The sequence below is a fragment of the Argopecten irradians genome, chromosome 2, assembly GCF_041381155.1.
Source record: "Argopecten irradians isolate NY chromosome 2, Ai_NY, whole genome shotgun sequence".
In the NCBI taxonomy this organism is placed as follows: domain Eukaryota; kingdom Metazoa; phylum Mollusca; class Bivalvia; order Pectinida; family Pectinidae; genus Argopecten; species Argopecten irradians.
Genome location: NC_091135.1, coordinates 51588637 through 51614173, shown reverse-complemented (window position 1 = coordinate 51614173; position 25537 = coordinate 51588637). Strand labels below are relative to the sequence as shown.

General features: G+C 34.9%; 2 protein-coding genes across 6 annotated transcripts; one reads left to right on the top strand and one right to left on the bottom strand.

Annotated features, from left to right (window-relative positions):
* The first annotated feature begins 163 nt into the window (after positions 1-163).
* Positions 164-13179, top strand: LOC138315861 (gigaxonin-like). Of its 5 annotated transcripts, none has more exons than XR_011207544.1 (6): positions 164-351; positions 2146-2481; positions 2965-3321; positions 5068-5204; positions 5618-8766; positions 8830-13179. XR_011207544.1 is itself a non-coding variant. In XM_069257171.1 (5 exons), the coding sequence occupies exons 1-5, from the start codon at positions 164-166 to the stop codon at positions 6454-6456; spliced, it is 1857 nt and encodes a 618-aa protein (XP_069113272.1). In that variant the 3' UTR covers positions 6457-13179. The 5 variants fall into 5 exon arrangements, 1 of the variants encoding a protein (XP_069113272.1); XR_011207545.1 differs by having other exon boundaries at positions 5618-8829; positions 9025-13179; XR_011207542.1 differs by having other exon boundaries at positions 5618-8895; positions 8959-13179.
* A 2498-nt stretch (positions 13180-15677) lies between these two features.
* Positions 15678-25523, bottom strand: LOC138315867 (MTOR-associated protein MEAK7-like). Its single transcript, XM_069257180.1, has 8 exons — positions 25282-25523; positions 23946-24161; positions 23171-23309; positions 22718-22869; positions 20750-21044; positions 20309-20427; positions 19936-20139; positions 15678-18958 (listed from the first exon to the last, which is right to left on the bottom strand). The coding sequence occupies exons 1-8, from the start codon at positions 25402-25404 to the stop codon at positions 18797-18799; spliced, it is 1410 nt and encodes a 469-aa protein (XP_069113281.1). The 5' UTR covers positions 25405-25523; the 3' UTR covers positions 15678-18796.
* Between the last annotated feature and the right edge of the window lie 14 nt (positions 25524-25537).

Genomic DNA, 25537 nt, shown 5'->3' with positions numbered 1-25537 from the left:
AACTTTATTAACTTTAAGCATTCTTTTCAATAAATCTCTTTCATAAGATCATTGTTTTAAAATTTAGAACATCACAGTATGTTTTTTTTTTAATTCACCAGTTATTCCGGAAAAAAACATCAATTATTTTTGTCCGGTTTCTTTTTATAATTCTCCTAGCAAGATGGCTGCCTCCATGGAGGGAGAAGAACGACAGAGAAAGTTTTCCAGTGAGAGGCATGCCAAAAAGATACTGAATGCCCTTAACGAAAACAGAAAGCTTCAGCCTTTTTGTGACGGGACAGTTGTTATTGGAGACAGTAGCATATGTGTCCAGAAAAGTGTCCTGGCTGCAGCCAGCCACTACTTCAGGTTGTCCTCATTTTCAGAGATGGAGGAATGCTACTTATTTCCTGAACCTTATGACGGCTATCAGAATCGTTTAAATAAACTCTATTTACATTGATTTCTGTTATTGGTAATAAATATTGAAATTCAAATTGAATAACATTTGTCTTTATATAACGTTATGCTATATTTTTACAATTGTAACATGTTGCAGAACAGTACGTTATAATATGAATTTAAGGCAAAGTCGCAGAAGAGCGCAGCTACGTTATTAAACATGTAAAATATGTTAACATAGTTAGGATTATAACCACAGAACTTGTAGTTCGATCATTGATTCGCAATTCTTGAACGCTATTGATAAGAGCACAGCTCTTCGTGGCCATTTGGGCAGCGAGTGAAGCTCTGTAAAGGTAAGGTGTGTGTGTAAACAAATGTAGTCAAGGTAACGTTGAAATATTATGCTCTGAAAAACCTTCGTCCAAATCCCGCACGGAATGACAGGCATGCGTTGCCGCGGTCCTGAAACTAATATAACATTTGAACACTAAAGAAATATTTGAATTTAAGTGAGCGCTTACCTGGAAATATTGTTGTTTGATTGCGTATAATAGAATTGGATTCGAAGAAGTTTCCAAATTTTCCGATGTCTTTCACAAGGCGAGCCGATTGTAGAAAAAAACATCAAAACCAAACTTGAATCCAGATATGTTTCGCTTATTCCAAGATTCTTACCTGGTTCTAAACCAAGCAAAGAAATTTTAAGTGAAAGAACACAACCCATTAAGTGTCACCAACGAGATTCAGAATATCAATGTAATCGGGAACCGTCAGCATTTTCTGTAAATGGTGACGTCACGTGGTATGTCATGAAACGACGCCAAATGATATGCTACCGATTACCGCATATATAATTGCCAGCATCCTGTTTGTTTACACGGAAAATAAATTAGCCTTTATTACGATAATTATCTTTGTAGCATTTTACACTAATGATCAGTTAATAAACATCTGGAATGTGTTAGAATCTATATGTTCACACACATGTTATGGTTAGTAGAGCTTCTCTCTATGCGGCCTTCGGCTGCGCAGAGAGCTGCGCTCTTAAAATTAGAAAATTTCTACAAAACAAATCACAGATCTTCATTTGGACATATTTATAAGAGCACAACTCAACGAGAATTAAAACATGGCTGCCTGCATGTGGACTTTGAAATTGTGTCCAGCGGGAAAGTCTTGCGCCTCATGCAGGCAGCCATGTTTTAATTCTCGTTATCAGCAAGACGAGATTTGAAATTTCTGTACTAGACTAAATGTGTTATCAGTACATGTATACGCTTTAAGATTGCTATAAGTAGTTTTAATTTACACATATCTACAAGAACAACGCAATAAATGTACTGGTCCAATATATACCGTGTACAAAACCTGACGCCAAAGATGACAGCACAGATTCGCGCGCATTTTTGATAGCAAGTTTTCTCTGCATCTTATAAAAAAAAAAGATTGAAGTACATTGAACTATTCCAATTGCATTATTTTGAATTCTTTCTAACTATCAATAGTGTGTGCATGTCGGTGAAATATTTTATTGTTAATCTCATAGAAAATTAAAGACAATATAAAGTTATGATGTTATAATCGTTTACATGTAGCTGCGCTCTTTTGTGGCTTTGCCTTAAATTCATATTAGCATACAAAAATGATACATGGTATAGTACTATTGGCATTTATGATTTTTACTGATACTGTATCGATTGTTTAATGTACTTAAGAATAGTTTAAACTTATTTTCTTTTTATAATCAAATTCATACAGGTTGGTGTTCAACTATGAGACAGATCCTTCAAATCCTGCAGCTGAGAACAAACAGGCCATGATTGACATCACCTCCCTGGGTATCGGTTTTGAAACATTTAAAACCATCTTAGACTACATTTACACATCAGAAATTAACATCAGCGATGAAAATATACAGGACATTCTCCAGGCGGCGGACCTCCTGTTGCTGGTTGACCTGAAGGAGCTGTGCTGTGATTATCTAGAGCAGTGTATTACAGCTCAGAACTGTTTGGGTATAAGGGAGTTCTCCTCTAGGTTCTCCTGTCCTTGGATACACCTTAAAGCTTCTATGTTTCTTGATGAACATTTTAGGTGAGTTCAAAACAACATATCTTTGTTAGATGTATATCATCTTTATATCAAATTACTTACCAGATACATTTTTCTGTTCTTACTAACTACATGTAGATTATACAATGTCTTAATTATACTTATACATCTAGTCCCTGCTTTCAGGGAAAAATGATAGTGATTAGTAAATTTTGACTGTACACGTCATCCAAGAACAAAACAATCTTTAATAACACAGTTTTTAAATACAGAATATAACAAATGTACATGATCATAAAACAAAACTGGTAACCATCTGCAGTTACTAGTAGGATCTACAATATCCTTGAGATAATCTCTCTTGTTTGATCACATGTTGCTGAAGTTGCATAGAGATTTATCTTGGTCACAATTCCTAGATATTTTCTTAGTCCAGGAGTTATTCAGTTTTGTTTATTTTTAATAGAATCAACTTTCATCTCTTATAAAATTGTTGCTGATGTCATTGGTTTAATTTATTAACAGAGACATCAGTCATTGTGAGGAGTTTCTCCGTCTGTCAGCAGATGCTCTCAAGGAAGTGCTCTCTCATGACACGCTGTCAATCAAGTCAGAAGAGGAGGTATTTGGTAGTATAATAAGATGGGTGAAGTTTGATGAAGCGACACGTAGAGTGTGTTTAGACGATTTAATGTTGTCTTGTCTACGCGCTGATCAGATGGCAGATACTTTCTTGCAGAAATTGACTCGCATGGATACTGGTTACGACCCAGATATTCTCAGAAAAATTGTGACAGATGTTCGTAACATGAAGCCAAACCAGAAGTGTCGAGGATTTGCTAATGTGTTGTTGTTATGTGGTGGGGAAGGTCAACCTAATGCGTAAGTGTTGTCATTCACGTGTAGCAAAAGCCAAAATAACTTTCTATTGTATGTGATGTATATTTCAGAGTAGTATAGTTATAACTTTCTCAACAGCACAAGAAATGGACATTGTTTTCACTTCAATATATATTTCTAGTTCAGATAAGGGAAGAAAGTCCCTTCAGAATTGTTTCATTGTAATTGTAAGTTTTTCCAGTTACCTTATTTTGAATTGTTGGTTACAGTTCAACCTCACTAGTAGTTGATGGGATCATCATCATTGTGAAATTTATTATTTTTAGCCCACCATCATCAGATGGTATGCTATTCAAATCGTCTTTCTTCCGTTGTCCGTCCGTCCATTAACAATTCTTGTTACCGCTATTTCTCAGAAAGTACTCAAGGGATCTTTTTTCAAATTTTATATGTAGGTTCCCTTAGGGCCCTAGTTGTGCATATTGCATTTTGTGACGGATTGGTCAACAAGATGGCAGCCATTTGGATTTGGATAGTTAAAGATTGTTACCACTATCTCTCAGAAAGGATCAAAGAGATCTTCCTCAAATTTTATATGCAGGTTCCACTAGGGATGAAGTTGTGCATATTACATTTTAGGACTACTCAGTCAACAAGATGGCCGACCAGCCGCCATCTTGAATTTTGGTAGTTAAAATTGTTACTGCTATATCTCAGAAAGTACAGAAGGAATCTTTCTCAAATTTCATATGTAGGTTCACCTAGGACCCTAGTTACCGTGCATATCAAATTTTGGGACAGATCGGTCAACAATATTGTCGCCAGTCAGCTATCTTGTATTTTGATAGTTAAAAGTTTGTTATTTCTATTTCTCACGAAGTATTAAAGGGAAATTGCTTTTTGGGACAGATCAGTCAACAAGGTGGCTGAACAGCCGCCATATTGGATTTTGATAGTTAAAGTTTGTTACCGCTATTTTCTCAGATAGTACTCAAGGTATCTTTCTCAAATTTTTAGGCAGGTTCCCCTAGGGCCGTTGTTGTGTATGTCGCATTTAAGGATCGGTCAACAAGATGGCCGCCAGGCAGCCATCTTGGATTTTAATACTTAAAATTTGTTATCGCTATTTCTCAGAAAGTACTGAAAGAATCATTGTCAAATTTCATATGTAGGTTCCAATAGGGCCCTAGTCGTGGAAATTGCATTTTGGAACCGATTGGTCAACAAGATGGCCGCCAGGCAGCTATCTTGGATTTTGATAGCAAATGTTTGTTATTGCTATTTCTCAGAAAGGGTACTGATAGATCTTTCACAAATTTTACATGTAGGTTCCCCTAGGGCCCTATGTCAGTTGTGCATATCGCGTTTTGGGACCGATAGGTCAACAAGATGGCCGCAAGGCAACCATCTTGGCTGTTTGATAGTTAAAGTTTGTTACCGTTAATTCCAGAAAGTATTGTTCTTATGTTCCGTGTGTATGTACCCCTTTGGCGCTAGTTGTGCATAGTGCATTTTGGGTCTGAAGGTTGAAAAGTAGAGATAAGATCTGTCTGAAAATTGTCAGACATAGATCAATCTTTGGTGGGTGCCAAGATCCCTCTGGGATTTCTTGTTAATTAATGCAGAAAATGAAAATAGTAATGATATGATTACGATTTTTAAAAGTACAAAATAATTTTTTTCCTTAAAGTTGTGTAATAGTTTTATGAAATATTTTAGATTCAAGTCAATATTCGACACAATTTAGTACATAGACCATAATTCTTGTTTGTTGTTTTATGTGTACAGTAAGAGTAGTGAGTTGGAGATCAAGGCCTGTGTACGATGTATTGTCCCCAGTAAGAGGGACAACAACACTAATGGACAGTGGGTCGATCTGGCCTGCATGACAACTGACAGGATAGGACATGGTATTGTGGAAGTTGGTAAGCATAAATATAGATAAATAAAGGGAATATAACTCATTGGAAATCCAACATGTATAGTCAAAGTAAGTAATTAAGTATAAAGTATAGCATAGTAGAGGAAGCATAAATATCGGACAACACATATTATGATTAAAGGTGTAGCGCCAGGTAGCATTATCCCATATATTTTGGCCACATCATGGTGATTGCAGTTAGGAATTAAAAATGTATGAATATTCAATAAGCTCCTCTCTATTAGCAACTTTCAGTCTAAGTGAAAGTAATTAGCATTACTTAAAGAAAACTACTGAACTGAACCATGGTTAATCTATGAATTAAAATTTCGATTGCAGTTTCATAGCTTTCTTCAGGCTGACTTAATCAGTGCTAACCTACTGTGTGAGACTTAAGACGTCTTCACTCTTTTGTAGGTGGTTATCTGTATGCGGTAGGAGGACGTAATAACAAATGTCAGATCCTCAATACTGGAGAGAAATATGATCCTCACCAAGACAAATGGTCTTCCATTGCTCCTATGGAACATGCCAGGGTGGGCTTTGGTTTGGTTGCCATTGATGACCACATTTACGCTCTGGGAGGTAGTAATGACATGACAGACCCACTAACTTCTGGTGAAGTTTACAATGTTCTCACAAACAAATGGAGACCCATCCCCGAGATGAATTTGAAGCGAGTCTGGTCCTCGTTTGCAGCAGTAGATAAAAAGATATATGTGATAGCTGGTGGTGCAATAGGAAAACTTTTTGAAGCTGTAGAATGTTATGACACTCGTACGGAGACTTGGACATCTGTGTCTCCGATGAGAGAACGGCGATGTGATGCACGAGCAGTTGCTGTAGACAATGATATCTATGTGTTTGGTGGTTTTAGGCGTATTGAGTGTCCAAGTGCCATGCATGGGGGACACAGTGTTAAGTTTTGTGGAACAGAAATCTACTCCACACGCAATGATTACTGGGCTAACGCTCATACTCGAGGGGTAGGTCTGTGTACAATGTCGGACGCCTCTCAGATCTATGGGGCAGTATATGACGGTGATGAAGTGTTGGTAATAGGTGCCCTAGATGTAGGGGGGACATATCATTGTGTGAGGGGGTTCAACTTTCATTCAAACAGCTGGCGGTGTGTGGTACAGAACCCTCCCGCCATGCAGCGTGGACACTCCTCCACCATGTTTAGAATGCCTCTCCACCGACTGCGAAGGCTTCAATGGGATCAAGGCAAACTTACATTTACAGATATCATGTGACATCAGCTACAATGGCCGATGTTTATCCAGTGTGACCTAGTCTTGGTTAGTTGAACTTAATGACTTTTAACACATAGTCTACAACAGTCATATTTTGTTATTTGCATATCATATGTAGGTGTAGTTTTTGTATGTCACATTTTCAAAATTATTTTCATGTTATGAAAGCTTATTCTTTGTTCAAAATGATAAGAATTTAAAAATTTCTAAACTAAAGAAAACTTGAAAATGTGACATTATGTTATTTCAAAGCCACACTATACGTAACTATCAACAAAAATTCAAGTTAGATTCGACCCGACGTTGTTAGTATTTGTAGATGTAGTTGAAATTAAGTTATACCAAAGAACATTTATATTTGATTTCTTAAAAACTTTGGTACAGCAGTTGTTGAAAGTCGATACTTGTAAACATGCCTTCATTTTAAACTTGTCGCCATAGATGCAATATTTATATTATTATATAAATTAAAGCTGGGAGAAACTTAAATTGTCTAATGACACAAAATGTATTAATGATAACTTTGTCACTTAATTATGATAGTCTTAACAGTGACATTATGGTGAATTAGTATGAGATCAGGTGTGTTCTCCTGGTTTAGATATCTTGGAATGCCTGTCATTAGAATTTGGATTTCATATTCTTCATGAGGTGAAATATGATTTTCCTCTGGTAACATAGTTAAAAGACAAATCCTTCTCATAAAGGATAGGGAAGGGCTTGGTAGCTGGTGCATGCAGTTCCTTACAGATTGATATCATTTATTGTTTTTGGAAAAAATTCGATTTCCTAATTATAAATATTTACATATAGCTAATTAGCTGGAGCATTGTAGTGATATATCATTTGTACTGTCTTGAACAAACTTCAGTTGTAACTATATTAATCTATTAAGATAAATTATGTATTGTTATAATGAATGTTTCAGCAATTCGCAAGCATTCATAAAATTAAAGTGATAGATATTCCATGATGATCATATTTTGGTGCATGTGCTATTCTGATTTGACACCATGATTTTTAAGTAGCTTAATAAAGACAAAGCAACATCAAAAGCTGTCTCTGTACAAATGAGTATAAAGAAATTTATTTGAAAAGCAGTCCCCCCTCTCCCTTCTGTGTATTGTAGTTATCTCCCTTGATATAGTTTATTTATATAAGTCTCCCCTTATATTTCATATTAATTTCCCGTGAATTTATATGGTCTTACTTGGTCCCCTCTTTATCTGTACGTATTGTAGTTGTCCCCTTATCTACATGTAATTTACATTCATCTCAACTCAATTCGTACTTGACCTCCTTCTGTACTACAACTCTAAAAACTTCCAGGAATCTCTCTGTATCTGTACAAATTTGTCTCCCCTCATCTACATAACTATATTATAACAGGTACAGGAATCTCTCTGTATCTGTACAAATTTGTTTCCCCTCATCTACATAATTATATTATATCAGGTACAGGAATCTCTTTGTATCTGTACAAATTTGTCTCCCCTCATCTACATAACTATATTATAACAGGTACAGGAATCCCTCGGTATCTGTACAAATTTGTCTTCCCTTCTCTACATAACTATATCATAACAGGTACAGGAATCTCTCCGTATCTGTACAAATTTGTCTCCCCTCATCTACATAACTATATCATAACAGGTACAGGAATCTCTTCGTATCTGTTCAAATTTGTCTCCCCTCATCTACATAACTATATTATAACAGGTACAGGAGTCTCTCCGTATCTGTACAAATTTGTCTTCCCTCATCTACATAACTATATTATAACAGGTACAGGAATCTCTCCGTATCTGTACAAATTTGTCTCCCCTCATCTACATAACTATATTATAACAGGTACAGGAATCTCTGTATCTGTACCCATTTGTCTCCCCTCATCTACATAACTACATTATAACAGGTACAGGAATCTCTCGGTATCTGTACAAATTTGTCTTCCCTTCTCTACATAACTTTATCTTACAGGTACAGGAATCTCTCCGTTTCTGTACAAATTTGTCTCCCCTCATCTACATAACTATATTATAACAGGTTCAAGAATCTCTCCGTATCTGTATAAATTTGTCTCCCCTCATCTACATAACTATATCATAACAGGTACAGGAATCGTTTGGTATCTGTACAAATTTGTCTCCCCTCATCTACATAACAATATTATAACAGGTACAGGAATCTCTCAGTATCTGTACACATTTGTCTCCCCTCATCTACATAACAATATTATAACAGGTACAGGAATCTCTCCGTATCTGTACAAATTTGTCTCCCCTCATCTACATAACAATATTATAACAGGTACAGGAATCTCTCCGTATCTGTACGAATTTGTCTCCCCTCATCTACATAATCATATAACAGGTACAGGAATCTCTCCGTATCTGTACGAATTTGTCTCCCCTCATCTACATAACAATATTATAACAGGTACAGGAATCTCTCAGTATCTGTACACATTTGTCTCCCCTCATCTACATAATCATATAACAGGTACAGGAATCTCTCCGTATCTGTACAAATTTGTCTCCCCTCATCTACATAACAATATTATAACAGGTACAGGAATCTCTCCGTATCTGTACGAATTTGTCTCCCCTCATCTACATAATCATATAACAGGTACAGGAATCTCTCCGTATCTGTACGAATTTGTCTCCCCTCATCTACATTGTCTAACTTCAGTCATTTAACATTGTCTCCCTGATCATTTAGGCCCTTTTTTATTCTAATCAACTGGTTCAACTTTTTTTTTAAAGTAATTATTTCAAGTTTAAATAAATCCTGATGGACCTGTAGTTTATAATACAGGCCTATAAGGGCTTTGCCAAGGCGCTTGTGAAAACAATTTAAAATAACCAGATCAGTCATAAACGCACAACTAGGTTCGACCAGTCAAACAAATAAAATCAAAATAAAGTAAATAAAAAACGGCCCTGTATTACATTGTGGTACTTTCAGCTGTGTATCAGTTGTCTCCTTTCTTATCATCTGTATTATTTTGCTCAGTTTTTTTTTTCTTTTTTAGCTCACCTAGTCTGAAGGACAAAGGTGAGCTTATGCCATACCGTGGCGTCGGGCGTCTGTCCGTCAGTCAACAATCAACTTCTTCTCCATAACCGCTGGTCGGATTTCAACAAAATTTGATAGGTAGCATCCTTATGGGCTACTAAATGAAAATTGTACAAATGATGGGGCTAACCCCCCAGGGCCTGAGGGGTGGGACCAAAAGGGGTCAATTTGGCTATTTCCATATAAACGACTTCTTCTCTGAAACTAAGCATGGGATAGCACCCATAATGCAATGGTAGAATCCTTATAGGTTGGAGATTCAAAATTGTACAAATGATGGGGCTGACCCCCGGGGGGCCTGAGGGCGGGGCCAAAATCGGTCAATTTGGCTGTTATCATATAAACGACATCTTCTCTGCAGCTAAGCATGGAAGAGCACTTATAATGCAATGGTAGCATCCTTATAGGGTGGGGATTTGAAATTGTACAAATGATAAGGCTGACCCACTGGGGCCTTAGATGCGGGGCCAAAAAGGTCAATTAGGCTTCTATTTTCATACAAATTACTTCCTCTCTGAACCTATGTATTGGATAGCATATTATATGGTTGTGATTCAAAATTAAATAAATTTTGGAGTCAATTGTGCTATTTTTTCTAATTGTTAGAGTCTTTGGGATAATTACTAAAAAGAAACAACAGGTAAGCGATACAGGCACTCTGAGCCTCTTGTTTTTTGTTCACGGTAATTATATTATACTTATAACTGGTAGTCTGGGAATAGAATGTATCTTTTTATCATCATGGAGAATGTTTGATTATTCAATTTTGTCTCGATCCAAATGTTTGTGAACTAGGTACGTGGTAGGTTCAATTTTTATCAATAATAAAAATATATGTATTATTTTCATCTTTAAAGGGAAATTACTGCATTTAAATGGTTTTAGCGTGCTAAAATTGAAATAAGTAGAAAACACATTGGTTTACATATTTTAGTAACTGGAACTGTCTGTATCTATGTAAATTACTACTCAACTGAGTAACACTCATGTTTACCTAAAGATCTAAAAATATAGTATCAATGTGACAGTAATGTTCATGAGATGCCATGAAAACCAATGTTTGTTCATTTTATGGCAATGTCTTCTATTGTAATATCATTAAAAACTGTTGTCCAGGAGGCCAATTAAATTATATCTCCCACTGTATTGTAATAAAGGGGCATAACTCTAAAAACGGCAGAAGTATCTTAAACCAATATAGATTACACACATCTTGCCACCAAGTTTCACTGAAATCCCCCGGATAGTGACCCACTTCATTGGTTTCTAACAAATAACTCTGAAGGTGGAAGTATTTTATTCCAATATAGACATATCTACACTGTATATGAATTATTGCCACCAGGTCTTGTTGAAATCCCTCTAACATTTTAGGAGGAGTAGTTAGTCGATCATTGTGTCTACAGATGGACGGACAACTTGAATCCAGTATACCCTGGTGTATTACGGATGAAGGCATTTCTTTCCAGTATTCATTTCATGATTAGAGTATTAACCTTTTCTGTACCGAGACAAAATAAAAAATGCAGTAATTCCCCTTTAACGAAATCCATATACATGTAGTGTTGAAATGTTAATATTATAATGTAACTGTATAATCTTATCTATAAATATGATATATTTAAGCAGAAAATTTTCTAAAAATAATGTGTAGGAGCATTTGCGAAACATCAATATACTTTGATTAGATCAAATTATTTCTGTCCAACTATTATGAAATTTAGCATTCATACATGTATTAGTTTCATCTGATTTTAAAATTATTTTTTGCGTTGGAAGCTTTTTGCTAAATGACAAATGATAGTTTCTTTTAATACAAATATGCAAGTTCTGTTTTTGTAATCAAACGATAATGTTAGTATTAACACTAGCTGTGTGTAATATATTGCTTACTGGGGCCGCGGTGGCCGAGTGGTTAAGATGTACCGACATATTACCACATGCCCTCCACCTCTGGGTCGCGAGTTCGAATCCCATGTGGGGCAGTTGCCAGGTACTGACCGCTGGTCGGTGGTTTTTCTCCGGGTACTCCGGCTTTCCTCCACCAACAAACCTGGCACGTCCTTAAATGACCCTGGCTGTTAATAGGACGTTAAACTAATCAAACCAAACCAAACCAAAAGCTTACTGGTTAGCTTAACTTGAGACATTTTTATTTACTTATAAGAGAATGTATTGTTAAGCTCTAATAACTGTACATGCATACTCTGTACTAAATGAAAAAATGGGAATAGTTTAATCATGTTAAACAAAAGTGCTAGCTAGAATTCTAGTACTTAGTGAAGTTTACCTTTATTTTTCAAGGAAATGTTTAATCTTGAGTTTTAAATTTTTAGCTCGCCTATTCGAAGAATAGGGGGAGCTAATGTTGTCACCCCGGCGTCGGCGTCAGCGTTGGCGTCCCATTTCACGTTAAAGTTTTTGAGCAAGTTTCTGTTTCGTCAATTGTTTAAGCTTCAACTTCTTCTGAATAGGCGAGCTTTGCTGTTCTCCAACAGCTCTTGTTTATACATACAATGAATTTGATATTCAACAATATTTGTTGAATTTTTTAGACAAAGTTTGGGTAAGTGAATACACTGAACTCTGAAAGTTTGAGGAGTTCCAAATTAAGAAATATACAATACTGTACATGAACATGCAATAGGCATCTTCTAAGTATTCCGTCTTTGAACAGCCATTTTCTGTGATCGCTGGCACAAAAATTGTGATGTCACAATAATGATGTCATCAATAGCGATTGATGTTCATAGTCTATATAACTGCAAACTGCACTTGGTAAGGTTACATAGTGGGACTGCAGTGAAAATGTAAATATGTACATTTATCTTACTCTTATTCTTGGGTGGTAATAGTATGTATCCACTTAATTCACATAATCCACCAGAGAAATTGTCCATGTAATATTTTTGCCTATGTCATTAGTGTAATTTAACCTAGAGTGCTTTTTCATTGACTGGAAATTTATTGTGACATCAGTTAACAATGATGTGAGGTCAGGATTTGAGGACATTGTGACAAACATATTTTGACATTGAGATTCTCTTAAATGTAGGTTGAGCCTGTTGTGATGTGATAAAAAGTATGTTAAAAAGTGTTCATTTCAAATGAGATTTTGTGCAACTCCTCTCAGTTTTAATTTTTTTTTGCCAAGACTCACAAAAACAAAACTTCTTAGACTTATTTTATAAGATGTTGTATGAAATGAGCACTCATTTAAGATCCTAATATATAAAGCCTAAACTTGTTGTTTTGACAAGGATTCATTTTTACCATCATTGTACATTTACAATGGATTTACATATTTCATAGTGTATGAGTCATTACATTGTTCTATCATTTATTTATATTTATTGACTAGTAACTGAATAGAAGCTAAATTTTATGAATCAAATGTACCAGACTGGATTATTTGCTTTTAGAAATATTAGGTTGATTTTCACAAAAACCTATAAGTCTTGGCTGGTAGTATATTTCCCTGCTGTTAATTATATATTATGATTTAAGATGTTGAAATTGGTGCCGATGTACTAGTATTAATTGTTGTATATGGTAGCTTTACTGTTTCCTCCATATTATATACATATAGATATTATGTTCTTCTGTTGAAGTAAAACATATACCTATTTATTATCACTTTCATGTTGTAGTCATTAATTTTTTTATTAAATTTTAAAAGCTGTATAGCTGGACAATTTGCTGTTTAAAATGTAAGATAAATTTTACACAGTAGCATACATGATAGTTTCATTCATATTTCACTGTAAACAAACTTATTTTCATGGTGACTTCAGGTTTTTAGATTTCCATACCTTTAAAATTTTCTCAGCAATTTCATTTCATGATTAAGACTTGTATGATTCCATTGAAAAGGTGCTGAAGACATTTTCTCAATATCTAATTGGCCGCAAAATATAAATTTAATTTCAAGTGGAAATAAGTTTACAGTGTATATGGTTATACTGTTGTTGTTTTAGAGGACACATTGTAGACAGAATTTTTCTCCATTATCTCAAATGTAAAATAATCATATGCATGTGCAAGAACCTGTACAAAGTCCGTAAATAACATTTCTGTAATTTATTGCCACAAAGGAAAGACCTAAAAGACAAAAAAAACAAAAAAACAAAAAACAGTAGCTTTAACAACAAGAATTACACCGAAGTAGATGTGTCGCCTACACAGCATCACAAAAAATAATTAAATATTTAAAGTTGAAAATATTGTTAATAATTAGGTGAAGTTATCAAGTCCCGTAACTCTTGCAAATATTGCTGGATTTTGACCAGTGTCGTACCAATCTAAAATCTCATTGATATAGAGCAATATACCAAATTTGGTTGAAATTGAACAATAAATACTATATACCAAATTTGTTTGAAATCGAACAATAAATACTAATAAAAGTTATAGAGCAGAAACCATGTTATGACGATTTTAAAATCCCATAATTCTTGAAAATATCCACGGATTTCGATCAGTAGCAAACCCATCTAAGATTTCATTGATATAAAGCAATACACCAAATTTGGTTGAAATCGGACAATAAATACTACAGTTATCGAACGAAAACCATGGATTTATCTGTTTTGACGACTTTAAAGTCCTGTAACTCTTGCAAATATTAACGGATTTTAACCATTATCGAACTCATCCAGGATCTCATTGATATAAAGCTTATACCAAATTTGGTTGAAATACCATAGTGTTGCCCTTGCGTTACAGGCGACACAAAAATAACGGGACAGATTGTCATATTCTCCATCAATTGAGTTGAAAATAGATCCCAGCAAGTGAGTGATAAATTCTAATGACATCTGGAGGTCGGTGACGTATTTTTGGATGAACCTGTTGTGATCCATATAGGGATTGAATGTATTTTTCTAATTTTCATAGCGGCTATGCGTAGCAGAAGCTATCTACATATCCCGTGGAGCGCTCCTCGGAAGATATGTAGATAGCTTCTGCTATTCATAGCCGCTATGAAAATTAGAAAAATACATTTACATTAGAATAATTTATGAAAATAAAAATTATTGAAAGGTTTTATATTATATTTAAAATTATGACACCCATATACGACGAGAAACAAGGTTAATGGAACAGCTGGATGACGACGTCGTTCCACAACGTCGCGTTTTCAAGCTTCCGCCTTCCGGTTGACTTTTTTTGCAAATGACAAACGATAAAAAAGAAATATAGTTAAAATAAGATTTGATTGACTTATTACAGTAGACCTTAGTTAATTATATATCAAGAAATAACACATTATATATTATACATTAAAATATTGCGGGGGACTATTTTTAGCTCGCCTATTCGAAGAATAGGGAGAGCTAATGTTGTCACCCCGGCGTCGGCATCGGCGTCGGCGTCCCATTTCACGTTAAAGTTTTTGAGCAAGTTTCTGTTTCGTCAATTGTTTAAGTTTACGTCATCATAAATGTTTATGATTTTATTTTCCTAATGTGTATGGATGCTGAACGTGATAATACAACCAATTTTGGGCCCTTTAGGGGTTTTTTGAGTCTGTTAATTTGTCATATTTCCATGTTAAAGTTTTTGAGCAAGTTTCTGTTTCGTCAATTGTTTAAGTTTACGTCATCATAAATGTTTATGATTTTATTATCCTAATGTGTATGGATGCTGAACGTGATAATACAACCAATTTGGGGCCCTTTAGGGTTTTTTTGAGTCTGTTAATTTGTCATATTTCCATGTTAAAGTTTTTGAGCAAGTTTCTATTTTGTCAATTGTTTAAGCATAAGTCATCATAAATGTTTATGATTTTATTATCCTAATGTGTATGGATGCTGAACGTGATAATACAACCAATTTGGGGCCCTTTAGGGGGTTTTTGAGTCTGTTATTTTGTCATATATCCATGTTTAAATAGTAAATACCTGAACATCAACTTCTTCTGAATAGGCGAGCTTTGCTGTTCTCCAACAGCTCTTGTGTATTGATATGAAACTGGCGCAATGTTTGAAATCAGCTGATTGATGCACGAGAATCGTTGTATTCATAGTGTATTATAGTGTTTTCATAGGCAAATGTTTGTTTTCGTCAGTTGGTTGATTCATATAGTGACGGAACACTCAGAATGTAAATATATAAGAATGACAACACAACACTTATAATTAAATTCTGTTGAAATATTACCTTTAATATTTCATATTCATGACAATTAAGGGATCTGTAAGATATTAAGTGACAAATTGAATAACAAAAAGACCATCAACATTTGCATGCAACAATGTAGCTCTTCCAGAGCATCAAATATACTGTCATATGCATATTCTCAATACTGTTTAAAGGGACAATTCAGTCTAAGACAACATTAAAATTTGTACATATATCGGGAAAAAACCTGTTCTAATGGAAATTAGATCAGTCGGTTTTACTGTGATATGCTCGAAAAGCCCATGGTGGTGAAATGTGTGTGAAACTTTCAAACTCGCTCGCTGTCCGCCATTACACATTGTGGTCGAACAACTTGTATGCCGAACCCTGTCCCTTGCTCGTAGAGTAATGCAACTTTTGTCTAGAACTGCTCAAATCGCTCTTACAGTAGTGGTTTACCTTATTAGATGAATTGTCTTGCCTAAGAATCATTTTATTACCTCCTCAGTGGTTATGTAGTTCATTTGTTTAACGTGCGTGACTTTGGCTCGGGAATGGGTACAGAGTACATACCGTACCTGCTTATTCGTATTGATCAACGATTTGTAGTTACAACGGTATCAATTAAAATACGTAAAAATAACGTGGAATTTGTCAATATATTGAGTTAAATGTTTCATAAGAAATGTAGAACAATACATTTATGCCATATTTTTCTTCTTGGTTATGTAAAAGAATTAGCCTGAGTGAATTGTCCCTTTAAATGATTGCAATAACATGAAATCATTACTATGGCAAACTGTTTTTTTTAATAGACAAAATTTTTTTATAAAACAAATATGTACAATTATTAAAGGAAATTTGCTTCTACAACCTAAGATGACTCTTATGTACATATGATACATTGTATTCTGACATTTATAAACAATTATGATAATAAAATTTAAAATTATTTTAAATTATAATATCAAGTACATGTAATCCAAATCTTTTCCATATATTACATAGTACTATACATTTTCAACAAATGACAATTTTTAAACAGGTCCAGAAGATACAGAAACAAGAAATTTAGTTAACACCGAAAATTGTGTGCAGTAGAGCATCCTTTTTATACAGTCTAACTTGTCTAAACTGGATGTGAACAGGACCAGTCGATTTGTTCGGTTTTTACAGGTGTCCGGTTTATAGAGGATAGAACCTTATCACAATAAGTTTACATGGAAATCATCAGAAGAAATTTTTTATTACAGCACAAACATTTATTCTCATATACGTACATGGCAGCACACAGAATTCCATTCTACGTTTTCTTGGTTTCTGAGGTGTACATGTACGATCCATTTCTCTCGGTGTGCTACATTCAAATGAACTCTCAGAAGTTATGTGTATGTTTTATTGTTAGAATTGACCGTAAAAAGTATTCACAAATACAATGTACATGTAACAAAACCGTCGAATGAAAAGTTGTCACTATCTAGCCCTTAGTATACCGGTACAGGTAAATTCCCTTAGGCGCCTCATGATCAGTCCCATTTTGTGAAAACATTGTTGCCGGTTTGCCCAAGTTAATTTTACAAAGAAAGGTATAGTAGCATTTCCTAGTCAGTTCCGGTTTTCAGAGTATACAGGTTCCGGATTATGCAGGCTTTGGGTACTATAGTTTATTAAGAAATTTGCCGGGACCAAACAAATCAATCGGTATAGAAAAGTTTCCGGTTTATACAGGGTTCGGTTTACACAAGTTATACTGTATCTACACATTTTGATCCTCTTGTGACCTGTGAAAGATTTTGACTAGTTAAAGATATATCTGATAGTATTGAAACTTTTAATATTTATTTACAGATGTTGTGACACAAGTAAAGTTGGAACTTAATATATCAATCACTTGATGGAATTTACTCATCAGGGGTCTTAAGAGTGTAAAAAAACTATTTACCTGTGAAAATTAACCCACATGGTTGAATAACGGACCAATCAAACTCACTCATTGTCGTCAAGAAAATATTGTTAGGATGTTTTTAGCTATTTATATAATCAGGTAATTTTCAGAAATATTAGCTGACGAGAAAAACAAATTACTGATATTCATTTGGCTCATGATAAATTATATAATGTATATATCTTATATATCAAAATACAAAAATAATTCATTATGCTACTGCAATCGTGAAGATATGTGCAAATCAATATTTAAGTGTTCAATAATGAATTTGATAACATTACTACATCAATATACATTGATTATATATGTAAAGATAACAAATACAAAAATTATTTAAATAAGCTGTAAAATGTAAATTTTACTGTAAACACTGTAGTTGTATAACAATCAATCTAGTATATGCAGAGATAGAAAATCAGTTTGATTTACAGATACATGATCCATGACGATTATTTTATAATTCCTAAAACACCAAAACAATTGATAGACTACATAATGATTTATATGTACATATGTACTTGTTGTGGAATCAAAATCATATTTTGAAAATCAATTTAGAATCTGCAAATTCATTGTGCATTAAATGTGTTTTGCTGACAGGTACATTACAATATGGCACAGAAAAAAATGAAATATAAAAGATAACTGACTCATGCCATATATTTGACATGCTATAATTATTTTTAATCTGAAATCTTGAGTGCATATATACATTAATTTTGTATTACTGTTTCAGTAGACTAAGTAATACTGATTATTGGAAATAAACACAACATAATAACTAAACAAATCAGACTCCATAAAAGACCACTAAATCTGAGATTAACATCCCTGAATACATATAATGTTGCTTGAACTTATGGGTATTCTCCATGGCACTGCAATAAAACATGTTTATAACAAACATAATACAACAAATTCATAGGTAGTAATAACTTAGTATTATTTATTCCCCAACAAGGGGTCCTATAAGATGTCTGCAGCATTTGTATAACAAATTATTTTATATGCTTGTAATGAAACGATTTTGTTGGTCCCTGGAGGTTTGTTATAACCATGTTTTACTGTATTTATTATAATAAATAAAAACTGAAATGTTTTGAAACATTAAAATAACATTATGAAGATCCGATTGCCAACTCAGCTTGTGCATGATCACACAGTAATCATACGATAGCAATGATATGTCTATATAAGTGATGGTATCGTATTCATCTTTCGTTTCATATCCTCGGATATCTCCATATCATCGTCCTCGTCACGATAGCCCTCGCTGACTCTCTCCTTACCTATTAGAGACAACATTGCCCTGGCCTCTGCATTACCATCCAAAATACTTTTCTTCTTATCCTGGAAGAGAATTTATTCCATTTTCCAAAATTAATATTCTTTGTCAAAGATATTTATTAATGCTCTTTTTTAGCAAAGGACCAAGGAGAGCTAATGCCTTACTGTGGCGTCCGGCGTCCGTCTGTCTGCCAACAATTGACTTCTTCTCAATAACCACAAATTGATATTTCACAAAATTTGACAAAAAGCATCCCTAGAAGGTTTGGATACAAATTTATAGAAATGATGGGGCTGACCTCCCAGGGGCCTGAGGGCCAGGGCCAAAACAGGGTCAAATTTTGGATTAATGACAGAAACAACTTCTTCTCTGCAACTAAGCAATGTATAGCAGTCATATTTCACTGGCAGCATCCCTATATGGTTGAGAATTAAATTTTAGAGAAATGATGGGGCTGACCAGGGATGGGGCCAAGGAGGTAAATTTTGCACTTTTGATATGAAAGACTTCTTCTATGGAACTAAGCAATGGATAGCAGTCATACTTCAATGGTAGCATCCATAGGTGGTTGAGATTTAAAATAGCAATGTTGAAGTGACTCCCCCCCCCCCCCAGGTGCCTGAGGGGCGGGGCAAAGTTGAGGGGGGGGGGGGCATGTTCAATTAAGCATTACTGATTATATAAATGGCTTCTTCTCTGGAACTGTGCTATAAATGGCGGTCATATTTCACTGGAACCAGTCCATATACAAAATGTTTAGGTTAGTAATGTGGTTGCATGAGATTTTGATTTCTAGGTGCATAAAAAAGTTTAACAATTACAAAGCCCCGAAAGTTTTTGTGATAACTACTAAAAATACAGGCGAACGATACAGGTCCTCTGGGCCTCTTGTTATAAGGGGAAAAATCATTAAGGACACTTGTTCGTTATTGTTTTACATTCAACAGCAGAGGTCAGTTTGGAGGCAAAGGAAAGCCAGAGTACCCATAGAAAAACCAACTCGCACCCAGTACCTGGCAACCTTCATAAGAGTACATACCTGTCCACAATCCTCCTCGTCATCACTGTCAGCTTTAGGTTCTGGCCCAACTTCCCACACCTCTAGGGCTACCACCTCAAACTCCACTGTCCCTGACAACTGTGGACTGGCGTAGGTTGTACAGCGTGGCTGTGCTTTACTATGGCCGTAGTTAAATGACTGGTCAATCCAAAGACCAAAGTAATCAAACTGACCACCCATACCCTGGAAACAGTATGACACCAATATACACTTATCTCTTATTAACTGACTATGAATAAAATTGTAATTGTTAAACTTTGTGTTTCATTTTGTGACCAAATATAACTTCAATTGATCCAAAGTGCACAAATTTTACTTGAGCCTAAGGAATATTACCTAATGATTTACTCACCAAACCATTGGGAAGTGTTTGTTGTCCTTGGTTCAAATACATGTAATTAGAGTTGTAAGATGTTGTGGTATAAATTCCATACTGTGGAGCCAGGGTGAAGAGGAAGCTGTCTGCAGTGCCTGGGACAAAAAAAAAATCAAATGAGACAGACAAAGAAAAAACACAGGCTAGCTGTGACAGTGTTTCTTTGGAAGTGATATTTATCAATTAGTTAATATCTTGTATGAAATTTGCTGATTTCTAATGCGTGATTTCCATGATATCCTAGAAATGGTTTCCCAACATATACAGTATATATGTTAAGCATACAAAGTTATATATCATTGAAGATAATAATTTAAATCATTTGATATATCTATCTGTACTGGTATGTCATAATTTTTTTACTGATTTTGTGCTGATTTAGCAAAACTTTTTCCATATATATTCTAATTCTCATACCAAAAAATTTGGAGTTGAGTTGCCATTTTTCACTTGCATAACCCCCAAACACATGGCCAGTTTTATCCTTGATGATGAGAAGGGAAGGACCCTTGTTAAGGATATGAGACACAAGCTGTGTAAAACTGTCTCCGTACACATTGTTGCTGAACACAAGTCTCCATTCTGTCTGCAGATCTTTTGGAAGGTTAAAGTTCAGAAATGTCATGGCACATGGATCAAGGATGGTTTGCTTAGGTACTGTGGTAAGTGGTACTGTCAAACTTGAACACAATCTCTCGATCTGTAAACTCTCCTGTGTAAATTTTAAGTGAATTGATATTAGAATGTATACTTCTATCAACCTCATGTTACACTGTTTTACAAATTATCATGAAATTGAGTACTCCTAACATCAGACTCACCACCAGTGCCTAGAATGTTGAAATTATATCTTGATTTGACAAGAATATTTCATTTTGATAACATGTTAGACTCTTTGTGAGTTGATTTTGTATTAAAATAATTAGGGTTTGGTGGCTAGCCTCCTTCCTAGCACAACTTGTACACAGTTAAAATGTATTGTTGCATTATTCTTTTGAATTTTGATAACTTACCAAACAAAACATATCATATGCCCTTTTCACAAAAGCACATTCAAATTTCAGAGACTTGTTTGGGTTTAAACAACTTATTGATGGTTATTGTCACTTGATTTTGGATACACAATGCACCCAATTTTGGAGGTACATGTAGATCAATTAAAGAGTTGACCACAGGCTCTAATTTCAGGATAAAAGCATACAATTTACAATACAAGAGGCCCAAGTGGCCTTGACGTTCACCTGAGTGCTGATACTGAAAGAGCATTGCAAAGTTGGTTCAAATCTGTAAAAAGTATTTACGAATTAGAATAATTTTTAAAGTTGAACCTTTGTATTGGAATTTTTATTTTTTGTTTTTCATTTTGATAGTTAGTGTATTATGTTACCAAACCTTTTGCCTAAAATTCCAATGTGCTTTGCAAACGTTAAACAACAAAACCAAACTAGAAGTCAGTCAGTGTCAGTGATTTTATAAATTTCACTTTTTACTCTATGAAGATTATTTGGTTCCATCAAACCTGTGAATTCAGAAGAAGATTTTTGAAATTTTAGCCATTTTGACCCATTTTGGCCCCGCCCCTCTGGTCCCTAGAGTCAGCCAGGACCAATATGGATATGGTCTTAAAATGCTATTTCAGGCTAATAATTCTAACCCAGTTTGACTCATTTCCTATTAAAACAAAGCAAATAATGTTCATAAATTTGTTTTTCCTATATAAACTATAGTAAATTTGACTCCCTCCCAAGGGGAAAATCTGAGATCCCAGGGCCATGAAATTCACAATATTTGTAAAGGACCTTAAAACCTTTTCATCTATGAAGAGTATTTGATTCTATCAGGTCCAGAATTTCAGGAGAAGATTTTTGAAGTTTTAGCCTATTTGACCCCTTTTGGCCCCGCCCCTAAGGCCCCTGGGGGTCAGTCATGGACAATTTTTTAATAGAGGGAAACCTGAGACCCCAGGGTCATATAATTCACAAATTTTGTAGAGGGCCTTGAGACCTTTCTATCTATGAAGAGTATTTGATTCTAACACATCTGTGAGTTGAGAAGAAGATTTGTGAAATTTTAATCAATTTTACCCCTTTTGGCCCCTCCCACAGCCACCTGGGAGGGTTGGGGTCATATGATTGACAATTTTGATTGGCCTTATACCTAAGAAGGTTTGTGCAAAATTTCATTGAAATTGCTTCTGCGGTTTTTGAGAAGAAGTCGAAAATGTAAATTGTTTACGAACACACGACGGCCCACGGACCACGGATGACGCACGAAGACGGACAAATGGCGATTAGAATAGGTCACTTGAGTCTTCGTCTCAGGTGACCTAATAAAAATATATTAATACCAGGTATATATTTCCAAAATCTCTGTGATATAACTTACATCTGTATTGATGGGAAATAACGTCCTGAGTACAGTATCACACACTTGAATAAAGAGTGGAGATTTAGGAAACAAGTCTTCTATATCAGACTCTGTATAACTAACACCATCGGGAACCTTCGCCTCAGGCACCGGGCCCTTCTTACTGGAACCTGTAAATGAATATTATTAGTAGAATAATCATTCTGAACCAGCTGATTTTCCAAAAAAGGTTATGATCAAGCTATCCTTTAAATGACTAGTATTAACAGTAGCATATGAGTATGAATTAAAACTAATCAGAAAATGGATGACTTATATATCATCACCAAATGATACCTGAACCTGTAAACTCTCAATTAAAAATCTGGATTGTCATGCAGCTTTCTCATTAAAAAAACAAAAAAGTAATTTTTAAATTTTTGAAATTGAAAACATTTTGATCAACAAATTAATACCTCATCATATACTGACCTTTAGTAAAAAGCTCCTGTAGTATGCCAAAAGTAAAAGCTTTTCTGTGCTGATCAGTTTCTTGATCTAAACTCCAATTTGACCATTTTGGTAGAGATCTAGTCAGCTCTCTATAAGCTGTTACTAACTGAAATACAGTCTGAAATAAGACATAATAATTTAAATGGGTCTCCAGTATTTAACTTACGCTTGCCATGAGCACAATTATATCATTTTAGGTCTAATTTAGCAAGTAGAAACTCAGACAACATTTGTGATTGATCAAGCATTAAAATGAATCTTAATGTTAATCTCAGTGTTTACCCCACATGTAATGGCAATCTATGGATATTATCATTACCACTTAAGTCTCAAAATATTGCATCTTTTAATCTTAATTAAACTATCATATGATAGAGCTTAAAACCATTATACATATCATATTTCCAGTTGATATTATTTCTTTTAGACACTTTACCTAAATTATTCTGGTGTATAACTTTGATACATCGTCAATAAAACATTCAATTTTCACATAAAATCACGACGTAATTATGCGCCTCAATGGAGCATTATACAATTAACCATGCATCTGGTACGTAATTATTTTCATTATTGACCCTGTCTTAAGCGACCACCTGTCTTATGCTTAATTCACTCGTTCTTTTATACATTTATTTTTCATAGATGATCGATGATCATTCAATGCATGTTTTCTTGTATATTTCACTCACAATTCTTTGAATGAAGGCCAATAGGTCATTCATTCATTCACACTCATTCATTAGCACTTTACCTGAAACAAATCTTCTGGTGAAATGTCTTTACTTTGTGAACACAGCCCCTTTAAGGCAATTGCTTTATCTGTGGAGTTTCCGTGGTATATTTGACTTAGAAATGTATGGAATTGTCGATATGTAAACAAAACACCTTTAGCTTTACCAGATGCATTGCTGGATAAATATTTCAGCAAGTTATCTGCAAGTTTGTTGCCCAGAAGTTTTAAATGGCCCTGAAAATGTAAAATCGAAGGATTAATCAAAGAAAGAACATGACCAATAACTAATCAGAGATGAGTCGACTACTGTGAACATTGGACAATGGGTGGACAAAAAAAGCCCCCTAACATTTAGCTTTTATACTGTTGGAACTTGTGGGACAGTTGTGTAGTAACATTTGGCTTCTATCCATCAACCTATAACTTTAATTAACAAGAGATTCCAGAGGGATCTTGGCGCCCACCAAAGAATGATCTATGTCTGACAAACGAAAGAGGGATCTTTTCTCTGCTTTTCAATCTTTTACAACATATTACTACACATGAAATTTGAGAAAGATCCTTTGAGTACTTTCTGAGATATATATAACAGTAACAAAATTCAGTTATCAAAATCCAAGATGGCTACCTATTGGCCATCTTGTTCATCGATCGGTCCCAAAATGCAATATGCACAACTAGACACCTAGGGGAACCTGCGCATCAAATTTGAGACAGATCCCTTCAGTACTTTCTGAGAAAAAATGGTAACCAGCTTAATTAAACTATAAAAATCCAAGATGGCGGCCTGTCGGCCATCTTGTGCACCGATTGGTCCCAAAATGCAATATGCACAACTAGGCCCCTAGGGGAACATGCACATGCAATTTGAGACAGATCTCTTCAGCAATTTCTGAAAAATAGCGGTAACAAACTTCAATTGTCAAAATCCAAGATGGCGGCCTGTCGGCCATTTTGTTGTCCGATTGGTCCAAAAATGCAATATGCACAACAAGGGCCATAGGGGAACCTACGTATGAAATTTGAGAAAGAAGCCTTCACTACTTTCTGAGAAATAGCAGTAACAAGAATTTTTAATGGACGGAAGGACGGACCACGGACCACGGACGAAAAGCGATTTGAATAGCCCACCATCTGATGTTGGTGGGCTAAAATAGAAAATGAAACTGCATAATTTAAACTATACTGTATTAACTTTATTACCATCCTTCGTATCTAGATATTGATTTTGCAAAAGTAACTTACTACACTGGAATGTTGACTGCTAACAGAAGGTTTGTGTTACTCAGTATAAAGATAAATTTATATCTATTATCTAATAAACTGATAAAGTGATATACATATGTAATTATACCTTGAACAAATCTTCTGTGGCCGATATTTTTCCATGTAATTCTTTTATAATAGCTTGTTCCTCTGCTGAAAACAAACTTCCGTCGACGAAGTCATTACCATCTTTACTTTCTGCAGCTCCCATTTCAACGTCTTTTATTGGTAGCAGTTTATTCCGTTTGTTTACATGTCACAAGTGTGTGACAGTTAGGCCTACTTATTGTACATCAACTTAACCGGAAATGAAATCTCCAAAACGAAAGTTGACCTTGCAAGGC

Bases quoted from the DNA above. Each gene is read 5' to 3' on its own strand.
- LOC138315861 (XM_069257171.1), top strand. From the start codon at position 164: ATGGCTGCCTCCATGGAGGGAGAAGAACGACAGAGAAAGTTTTCCAGT. The intron at 2,482-2,964 runs GTGAGTTCAAAA...ATTTATTAACAG, and splicing joins TTTCTTGATGAACATTTTAG to AGACATCAGTCATTGTGAGG. The intron at 3,322-5,067 runs GTAAGTGTTGTC...TTATGTGTACAG, and splicing joins GGGGAAGGTCAACCTAATGC to TAAGAGTAGTGAGTTGGAGA.
- LOC138315867 (XM_069257180.1), bottom strand. From the start codon at position 25,404: ATGGGAGCTGCAGAAAGTAAAGATGGTAATGACTTCGTCGACGGAAGT. The intron at 24,162-25,281 runs GTATAATTACAT...TTACATTTTCAG, and splicing joins CCACAGAAGATTTGTTCAAG to GGCCATTTAAAACTTCTGGG. The intron at 21,045-22,717 runs GTAAGTTATATC...AAATTTACACAG, and splicing joins TATTTCCCATCAATACAGAT to GAGAGTTTACAGATCGAGAG.